Source organism: Brassica oleracea, chromosome C9 (assembly GCF_000695525.1).
Source record: "Brassica oleracea var. oleracea cultivar TO1000 chromosome C9, BOL, whole genome shotgun sequence".
Lineage (NCBI taxonomy): Eukaryota > Viridiplantae > Streptophyta > Magnoliopsida > Brassicales > Brassicaceae > Brassica > Brassica oleracea.
The window spans coordinates 18944265-18955531 of record NC_027756.1 but is presented as its reverse complement, the minus strand read 5'-3'; the positions used below and the strand labels follow the sequence as shown (position 1 = coordinate 18955531).

At 36.1% G+C, this 11267-nt stretch overlaps 1 protein-coding gene across 1 annotated transcript; it reads right to left on the bottom strand.

The window, feature by feature from the left end:
• Window positions 1-7887: 7887 nt before the first annotated feature.
• On the bottom strand, window positions 7888-8505 carry LOC106314495. The gene has a single exon (XM_013752361.1). The coding sequence runs from the start codon at window positions 8503-8505 to the stop codon at window positions 7888-7890; it is 618 nt and encodes a 205-aa protein (XP_013607815.1).
• Between the last annotated feature and the right edge of the window lie 2762 nt (window positions 8506-11267).

Sequence of the window (11267 nt, the reverse complement as noted above, 5' to 3'; positions counted from 1 at the left end):
GGGTTTGGGGTTTCGGATTTTAGGGATTTAAACATAATCCTCGTAATCATAATCCTCGTAATTTCCTCGTAAAATAACGAGGAAATAATGACGAAATTAAAAAATAAAGAACGCGGGAGTCGTTAATTCTACGTAAGCCGTATTCGTCGCAAAAAACTCGTAATAAGAAAATACGGGCCTCGCTCATTCCTCGTAAATAAAAAAGTGGGCCTCTCTATTTCCTCTCTAATTTGATTAGTTTAGGGTAGATTAGGTGGTTAGTGTAGGGAATTTAAATACTGGAAACTATTTCCTCTCTTAACGTCCAATTAGGGACTACCGTTGTAATATTTGAAAAAAAGAGAAGAAAGATACTGGAATCACAGGTGGGAAGAAACAATGCGAGACCTACGTAAGTCTAGCCTTGTCTCCGCCCACATGTATTCCAGTATCTTTCTTCTCCTTTTTTTTCAAATCTTTCTAATTTGAGAAGCAAACTGTTGAGTAATTATCTCTGATTTGAGAAGCAAATTGGTGAGTTTATATTTGATTTGAGAAGCAAATTGGTGAGTATTTATAGGAAATTTCGAAAGGTTTTACGACCAATTAGCTTTGTCTCATTCCTCGTAAATAAAAAAAGCAGGCTTCGCTAATTCCTCGTAAATGGACGAGGACGTTACGAGGAAACCAAACGCGGGCCTCGCTAATTCCTCGTAAATAAAAACACGGGCCTCGCGAGTTCCTCGTTAAAGGGAAGGTGGGTTTGGGGTTTGGAATATATGAAGTAGAAGATAAGGAAGATAGGGTTTGGGGTTTCGGATTTTAGGGATTTAAACATAATCCTCGTAATTTTCTCGTAAAATAACGAGGAAATAACGACAAAATTAAAAAATGAAGAACGCGGGACTCGTTAGTTCCACGTAAGCAGAAATCGTCGTAAAGACCTTGCAACCAGAAAACGCGGGCCTTGCTATTTCCTCGTAAAATAAAAACACGGGTCTTGCTATTTCATCGTAATTTAACGTGGGCTTTACGAGGAAACAAAACGCGGGCCTTTGTAATTTCTCGTAAATTTACGAGGAAATTGCGAGGATATCTAATCTCTTATATATACTCGCCAGCGCTCACACTTTCATTTCGTCTCAACTTCCTCTCTATTTCGTAGCGATGGTAACTCTCTCTAATTCCTCTCTAATTTGATTAGTTTAGGATAGATTAGGTGGTTAGTGTAGGGAATTTAGATAGGTTTACCGATTTTATGTTAATTAGTGTTGATTAGGTGGTTAATGTAGGGAATTTAGCTAGATTTATTGAAATTGTTAATTATAAAATTTGTTAATATTGTTGATGTTAACTTCAAAGATTAAATTTTTTGCAGGGCCTTCGAAAGAACATGCTTACTCCCCATTACAGAGAGTTGTTCGGTGAGCCTGGTAGTCGTTTAGACCCGCCTTCTTTGGCTCCCAGTTCTTCTTTCGCTCTCGGTTCTTCTTCAGCTCCCGGTTCTTCGGGTCCGGAGACTGTCCCCGAGACTCAGTCTTCTGAGAGAGTCTCTCGGTCGCCATCTTCTAATGCACCATCGGTTCCTCATGTGTCTCCTCCGATGGCTCCTCCGACGATGCTTCCTCATGTGCCTCCTCCGATGGCTCCTCCCATGCCCGCCGAGATTCATCCCGATTTGATGGTGCCTCCGAGTGCTCCTTACTTTCAGTACACTGTCGAGGACCTTCTCGGTCAGCCAGGCAGAGAAGCTTTACCAGTCATAGACCCCGACCGACCGGACGGAACTTTGCGGTATGTTACATTAATTATTTTTTTTAATTCTTTTTAAATTATTTTATAACATTAATAAATAATTATACTTTAATTTTTTTTTCAGGTTTGGGGTTGACGGATGTCTTGCATCGGACGTAACCGACACGATCAAAGGTTACTTCTCCATGCCACATCCGAACTGAAAAAAGACGCCGATCTACGTCAGAAAGACGTGGTTCAAATTTTTTGCTGTAAGTTACTATTCATTAATTATGTATACTTTAATTTTTTCATGGTTTATATATTTTTTTTCTAATTATTAATTGAATTTTTTTTACAGCAAAAATATCATTGGTCCATGAGGGTCAATGAGAGGGTGAGGAAAGCGTTTTACGCGAAGGCGAAAGTTCGCTTGTTGGACACGGTCTCCAACTGGAAGGGTGACTGGATCGTGAAGGGGTATGAGCGTGGCAAACCCGCTGAGCTCACAACAGATGTGTGGGATGGCCTCATCCGTTATTGGTGGGATCCTGACGTCATTAGAATCGCTCAATCTTGCTCTGCCTCCCGTAACACAGTAGATGAGCACGGCCAAGGACCGATGCTATACTCAACGGGCCAAAAACCCCATGCCGGTGTCCGTTTGGAAATGGTAATTAAATATTTTATTTAATTATTTTTTAATATATATATATATATATATTCTAACTTTGTAAAATGTTTTTTAGGCCAAAGAGACGGAACAACTTTACGAGAGGACCCACAAAAACAAAGCAGGCCAATTTCTAGATGGCAATTCCGAGCAAATCTTCAACGACTTGGTTGCTCGGTTTGACGACCGCCAGACCCAGCTGACCCAGCAGTCCACCGACGGATTACCCGTTACCTTATCCATACTTGAAGTGGATAGGATTTACAAGGAGGTAAATTTTTTAAAATTTAATTTTTTTTATAATTCATTTAATTTAACTTTAAATTTTTACTAACAATATTTGTTTTTTGTTTTTAAGGTTGTCCCTAAGAAAAAGGGACGTACGTTGGGGATTGGTTCCGTCAAAGATGTTCCGAAAGCGACATCGTCTTATGGTCAGAGACGGGATGAGGAAGTCACTGAGCTGCGTAACGAGTTGGCCTCGACAAAAACTGCGTTCACAGCTCGTATGAGTGGAGTCGACGGCTTCTTGGATGTTATCGCGGCCACAAATCCGGAATGGGAGTCCATATTGAGGAACATGCGACAACAACATCCCATTACAGGCGAGTCATCCGGCACACATAACGAGGCGGATGTTGCGAGGAGGAGTGATGAATTCTACCAGGCGATGAACGACCCTTAGTTCTTTTTTTCCGGTTGTTGTATTATAAATTCAAAACGTATTTATATATAAAATATTTTCGTATTGATTTTTATTTTAAATTATAATTTTATTAATAAATTAAATAATTTTAGTTATTTTTTTAATTATATTTTTAAATTCTGTAAAATAAAAAAAGAAGTAAATTCGTAGCTAAATTACGACTTATTTACGTGGAAAGTTTACGAGGATGGTTAAACGAGTATTTTACGATGAAATACTTTTGAGATATTTACGTGTAATTTACGAGGAACTCCTTTCAAGGTATTTACGAGGAAATATAGTGACCTCCTTACGTAGAATGATTATATGGTCTTTACGACGAAATGATGTACTTCGTCTTTACGACGAAATGTTTTTCTCGCTAAGTTACGACGAATTGGCGAGGAAATATGCATTACGACGAACGAGTAACGACGAAACGTGTTTCCTCGCTAATTCCTCGTAAAGTCTCTTTTACGACGAACTCACAGAGGAATACCACCGTCGTTAATCTCATGTTTTCTTGTAGTGTAGTTAATGTACAAAAATAGAAAAAGCGAAAAGAGTAGGACCAATTCAACGAAATTGAGCACTTCTTGCGAAGAATAAAACATTTTGTGGTTTTTTTTAATTTTTTTTTTACAATTTGAGGAAAACTGATAGTATTATAGTTGAATAATTCAACACAAGTATGAAAATATAGAATTAAACAAAAAAAAAACTTTGTGGTTCATGGAACATCTGCTAAAACAGGAACGCTGATATATAATTTTTTTAATATAAATAATTAAGTAACAAGTACCTGATAATTGTTTTTTAGCCTGCATGATAAAATATATACAACTACTTTACAGTTAGAAAGGTGAAAAGGCTAGGGGCGATTCAACGAAGATTAGCATTCTCTTCGAAGAATGAAACATTCTTTTGGTTTTTCTTTTTACTTTAATTTATGGATAATCAGTTATAAATGAATCCCTGATATAGAAAAATAAGACTTTACCCGAACTGTGACATATAAACAGGGCCGGCTCATTGGGGGACAAGCCGTGCGACCGGACCGCTCCGGCTCAAGCTCGTATTCCCCGTATAATAATAATTAAAGAGTCTAATTTTTTTATAAATCTATATTTTTATATATACAAAATTATAAATATAATAAATAAAATTGAAAAGAACCTAAAATTATATGATATGTATATAGTTTTATTTTCTTTACAAAACATATAAAATTTTACTGATTAAATTTTAAAAATATTTTAAACATTATCTGCATATAAATTTTAAAAGGTGAAAAAAAAAATTTTGTCCTAGGGCCCCTAACAGTGTTGAGCCGACCCTGTATATAAACTAACGAGCCAAAACATTTTCAGGAGAAAAGATATGCAAAAAACATATGTTAGAAGTTTTTTTATATATGATAAAAGTTATGTTGCATTTATTTTAAAGAGATAAATATTAAGTTAGTTAATGGATAAAATAAATTTCAATGTGCTAAAAATAAATTCAATATTTATGCTAAAATTTTATATAAATTATTTCTAAATTAAAAAAGTAAATTTTTATAAATGAATAAATTAATCAACATATTGATTATTTATATATTTGATAAACAATTTCAAGCCCGTGATTAGAAAAATTATTATATATGGCATCATCTTTTCAAACCAATATAAAAGTAAATCTATTCTTAATATTTTAATGTAATCCATAAAATCTTCCAATTACATTCTTCTAATCCGTTAAAATCTTGAGTTAAATTCAGTTTTGGTTTGGTTCCCGTCTTCAAATAATTTTGAATAATTCAAGTAAAATAATATTTAGAATTATTTTGATAAAATATTGGATAACTCGGATAATTTTAAACATTTCGGATAAAAAATTGTTAGGATAAACCAATTTTTGTATATTTCTGTTTATAAGTAATATTTTTAGAATATTGATAATTTTAAACTAAATATTATTTATATCTTTAAGTATATAAACTTTATATTGAATAGTTTGATTCTCGGTTTAGTTCTGATTAGGTTTCAGTTTTTTGTTCTAGAAATAAAGTTTATTTTGTATTGTTTGATTTTCGAAATTTTATTTATTTCTATTTTTATAGTTATATAATTTTCCTACTATAAAATATTTTCAATTATTTAAATTTTTTTTGAAAATTATAAATTTTTAATCGTAATATCTTTAATTTCTTCTATATATCTACAAATTATAGAAATACTGTTTAGTTATAATTTTGATAACTATACAACTTTATCTTAAATTTTTAATTAATTTATAAAAATTAATTAAATATATTTTATCCAAATAAAAATTATACCTAAGATTATAGTTTTAAATATATACATATCTATTCTTAAATATAATTTAAAATAAATTTCCAATTAAATTAAAATTTAATTTAAAATATAGGTAGGATGATAAGAAAATCTAAAATAACAGAAAAAAAAATTAAATTTAAAAAAATTGTTACTACACATGGTGTATAAAAATGGGAAAACATCCATTTTATATCCAACATATCGCGATGTGTTCAATTCATACTCGGCTTATATCACTGTGCAAATAAATACCAAAACTTTCGACAATTTCAAATAACATACATGTTGTTTATCTTTTTTGGCGAAATCATACACTAGTCGCCAAATTAAATGCCACTTCATCTAATTCTAATGGTGTGGATGTTACGTCAACTAATTTTGCTGACAAGGATGCTAGGTGTACATTTTGTTTTAAAAATATATAGTCGTTTAATAAAAATATTATATTTGATATAACCTAAATCCAAATATAACCTAAAACCAAATGATATATGGTTACTTTTTGGTTTCTAGGATGTAGTATAAAACCGATCTAAATCCGATGTATTATATCCTATCCCGATCCATACTTACATGAATGGGTCCTAGGACGTGTTACAAGATAGAACCAAAATCCGACTAAACCTTACAGGTACCCGTAGTATCTTTATCAGTAAAATTAGTTGATGTAGTATCTACGTTAGCAAAATTAGATGATATGGTAGTTGATGTGGTGACTGGTGTATGATTTCGCCAAACAGATAAATAATATGTATGTTATTTAAAATTTACAAAAATTTAGGTATGTTTTTACACATTGATATAAGTCAGGTGTGAATTGATTATATCGCGATATACTATATATGAAAGGATGTTTTCTCACAAAAAAACACATAACATTTATAATTTTTTTTGTCGTTTTATGAAAATGTTGTTCTCTCTGTATTACGGAGTGGAACTTCGGTGCTGTATCACCTGATCAATGTGGCAACACCGCTCATCTAGAGTGTCGTTTTAACTTATTAACCAGTGTTCATAACCTGAGCTTACAGTGTACATACTACATATACGAAGTACAGTGACAGATAGAAAACGACAAGCATGACATACTCTTGTCTTTAGCACGTCACACAAAAAGGGACACGTGTGGCACGTTTCGAAACTCCCAATACGTGACTAGATCCCCTGCTATAAATAGAACCAATTATATCCCTTAAATTGATATTCACTATGTTTCTAATTTAATTACGGTTGTTTCGCGCAACACGCGGAATTTGAATTATGTGTCATCTCTATTTAAACATAATTGTAACATTGTTTGTTAGGTATTGTTTAGTTTCATGTTGTATTAATTGTTTTACATTATGAGATATTTGAAAGAGATGGTGGACTTCAGGTCGTTAGATATGTAAGTGCGAACGTATGTGAGTTGTATTTTATAGGGCTGTTAGAGACATTGGATATTACATTTGTTAACGTGGCCTTGTATGGGCTTGGCGAACTTATGTTACGTTTGTAAGTAGCCGAAGATGTTGTTGGATCAATTTATTTTTGGTTTTGTTATCTTCACCTCTGTTTAGTAATATCTTATCGACCAAGAAATCGGTGAGTTTTATATATTTTAGTGCAGCGTACTCCTGCCTAATAGTGTATTTATACGGATGTTTTTTTAAGCAATTTTCATATGTTTCTATTTGTTTTAATTTTTTTTATCCATACTATTAAAGAATCCAAGAAATAATTGCTAACCTTTTGTATTAACTTTTATTGCTTTTAGTTATACATTTTTTAGAAAAGTAAGTAAATTACTTGTAATTACAGCAGAAATTCAATGTATAAATCATGAATTATTTTCATTTTTATATATATGCTTTTAATCCGTTGTTACTTTTCTTATTATTTATACGTTTTTTTATGAAATTTCAAATTAATTGATCTATCGTCAAAAAAATGTTATGTACACAGCATAAGCTCTATAAAAGAATAATTTTAAAGAGGGAAACTAAAGACTGAAAAAAATAGAGCATTACTTCGAACAATCGTTGAAGTAAACCAGCAAGCTTGTGATTGGGTTTGTATCTGAGGGAGTAAATTTGATTCCTTGCTGCCTTATCGATGAACCGCCTCAATTGATCAGCAGAGGTCCATTTCTGATGATGGCGCCTTGCATTTCTTTCTCTCCATAGGTAATAGACTGTAGTTTGAAACAACATTTTTACTACAACTGTGTCCATCCCCTCTCCTCTCATTAGCTGCAGTCGACTCATTGTCCATTGCCAGTCTGGGTTGATAAGATTTCCCACCAGCTGCCGTGCAAGTCTCTCCTAGATCGTGTATGAGTATGGGCAGGCGAAGAAGAGATGATCATGTGTCTCGTCTCTTTCCCTACACACTTCACATCCATGCAGCATGCCACATTATCTCATTCGATCACCTGTAGATAACCTGTTCCGAATGGCCAGCCACGTGATGAAAGAGTAACTAGGAACCCCTTGAACGAACCACACCACTTTGCTCTACTCCACTTTACTTCTCTTAACTCTAAGCTGATCCCAAGTTCGAGTTGAAGAGAAAGTTGATCTGTAGTCATCATCTCCATGCTTCCACAAGCAAATGTCACTTCCTTTCTCCAACTTTGGAGGCTCCGCGGCCATAATACTATTATGCAGGTCATGAAAATGGCAACTTCTATGACCTCTGATACTCCATCCTTCCTCTGTCACAGCATCACAGACTTTAGCATGGCGCATTACCCCCATATAGGTAGTGCCAGTGGCCCCTGTAATAGCAATCAAACGCCACATACCTAACCAATCATCAAACCAGAAATGGCAAGTTTTCCCATCGCGAACCTCCACTTTCATAAACTCATGAGCCAAATCCCTCAGCTTCAAGAGCTTCCTCCACATCCACGAGCTTTTTTGATCATCACGCACGTCCCAGAAAGAGTTGTATTTGAGCAGATAGTGATTAACCCAACTAACCCAAAGAGACAAAGGTTGCGTGAATAGCCTCCATATGAGTTTCAGCGCAAAAGTTTTAGATGAATCCTGAAGCTTTCTCAGACCCAAACCTCCCTCTTCCTTCGGAATACAGAGATCCTCCCAGCTGACCTTAGCCTTATGAGTCTGCATAGGTGATCATGACCAAAGAAACGCGCTACACATGCTTTCGATTGTGTCCAAGAAATTTGCATGCAGAATAAAAGCGGTGCTCAAAAAGTTAATTGTGCAAGTGATGACAGATTCGATCAACTGTAATCTTCCTGCAAAAGATTGTGTTTTGTTGGTCCAACATAGCATTCTGCTTTTCCTCTTGTCTAATAGTGGCTCATAGTCATGGCGGGAGAGAGTCTTGGTAGTGAGAGGCATGCCTAGATAACGGATAGGCAACGTACCACTGCAATACTCAAATCCGATGTTGTAGATAAGAGATTTCTCACACTATTTCCTGAAACATAGATAGAAGACTTAGCTGCGTTGATATGGAGTCCCGACATAGTAGCAAACCGGCGCATAACATCCAAAACACCAAGAAGCGACTCAGATGTGCCATTTGTAAATACCAATATGTCGTCATCAAAGCTCAAATGTGTGAGTTTGAAGCCTTGACATTGGGGATGATAGCCAAATTCTCCCTCTTCTGCAGCTTTGTTAAGGAGCTTGGACAGTACATTGTTGAAGATGACATATAGGTAAGGCGAGAGAGATCACCCTTGCCTTATGCCTCTGGCGCTGGTGAAGAAACTTTTTAAGCTTCCATTAACGGACACAGAGAATGCAGCAGTTGATATACAGAGTAATCCAGTGAATAAGCTGTGTAGGCAGCCCCATAGCATGTAGGACAGAGATGATGAAGGACCACTTTACCATATCAAAAGCTTTGGAAATATAAAATTTGATCGCACACTTCTCCTTGGAGGTATTCTTGTGATATCCATTGACTAGTTCAGAAGCAAGTAAGACATTTTCCAAAAGCAACCTTTTCGTGATGAAGGCACACTGGTTGGGTTCCACTGCAGCAGGGAAGATAATCTTGAGTGTGTTAGCTAGTACCTTGGATATCACCTTGTAGAGAAGGTTGCAACAGGCGATGGGCATGTACTCCTTCATGGTCTGAGCAGTTGTTGTCTTAGGGATTAGTGAAAGAATGGTTGCATTCACTCATGTCGGCATGAATCCAAATAGGAAGAACGACTGCACTGCAACTATAAAATCTCTTCCTATGATTGGCCATGCTGCGACAAAAAACTCCTTCGTAAAACCATTTGGACCTGAGACTTTGTCATTCGGGAGGGAGCGCAGAGCCTGCTGGATTTCAGGCACAGTTACAGGCCCAACCAACACTGATGCTTCATCACTAGAAGATCTATAGGTTAGTAAATCTTGCATGGAAGAGACTGGAATGTCAACAGTTGTGGGATCTTGTCCTTTGCATGAAGTTTTGGAAATGAGACACCACCTCTTTCTTGATATCATGAAGGGATGTAAGAACTTCACCTTGTGCATTAACCAAGCTTCTGATAGTGTTTTTAGCTGCCCTTGTCTCTACCACGCTGTGAAAGAATTTTGTGCACTGATCTCCTGCTTGCAACCATCTTACACAAGACTTTTGTCTATAAAATTTCTCCTCTTTGCGAGCCAATTTGATCCATCTCTCTTCTGCCTCAGCTGTAGTTGCAAAGATGTCAGGCGTTGGGTCCAGCAGTGCCATGTTCTGGCATACACACATCTCTTCGTAAGCCTGCTAGGTTCGAGCTGGCAGATTCCCATCATGCGTTTTGTTTAACACTCTGAGCGGTTGCTTGAGAAGCTTCAACTTCTGGTGGAACCTTGATATTGCTGTCCTGGATTAATATAATGCATCCATAGTATCCCAGACTTCCTTGATAGTAGGCAAAAATCCTTGTGCTCCACCAGATAGTTAAAAAATCGAAATGGCTTCCTAGCTTCATTTAGGGCTCTAGCCAGACGTATCAGGCATTGCACATGATCTGAAATTTTACCAGCTTCGAAGTGTGTTAAAGAAAGTGGATACCGATTCAGCCAGCTCTGATTCACTAGAGCTCTATCTAGTTTCTTGCTTATTGGAACTTCCAATCTTTTATTCCACCATGTAAATAAGGTGCATCTATAAAACAAATCCATCACTGAACAATCTTTCATAGCTTCCTGAAAGTGTCTCATGCCTGTTTGATCACTTCGATAATATAGAACCCTAGAATGTTCACTGGATGCCAGTGTTTCATTACAGTCTCCTATCAAGATCCAAGGAAGATTAAGATGATCAGAAGCAGCTTTCGCACCTCTCAATTCTTCCCACAAGCTCATTTTATTTGCAGCAATATTGAACGCGTAGACCGCAGAGCATATAAACTGTTCACCAGTGCTCAGAATCTGAATAGCACATGTGATTACCTGCGCGCTCATATGCAGATGCGTTACCACAACTTGATCATTCCAGAAAACCCATATCGTACCCAGTGGGTGATAAGCGTAGTTCGTAAGGGAGTTCCAGGTTGGCATAGCTGCAAGCATAGACCGCTGGTAATTGTCCTTTTGCACTCTTGTTTCCACCAAACAACCAAAAGAAGGCTTCTCAGCTTGTATCCAGGATCTAAGGGCTCTCTGCTTACGTGGCAAGTTGAATCCACGTATGTTCCATGCAAAAAACGTCGTCATAACTTCCTATTGGAAGCTTTTTCTGAGGTTCCCTTCTTGCCTGAACCAGTTGCTTGCTTCCTACTCCACAATGGGTCTGTCACTGATTGTTTCTTCTTTCCATCTGCTTTACACTCAAATATTTTCCTCTCCTCAATATCTTTTTCATTCTTCTCCTTTAGATCTTCCTCCACCTCTTCATCAATGCCTTGTAAGGGCCTTCACAAATTTTCTAA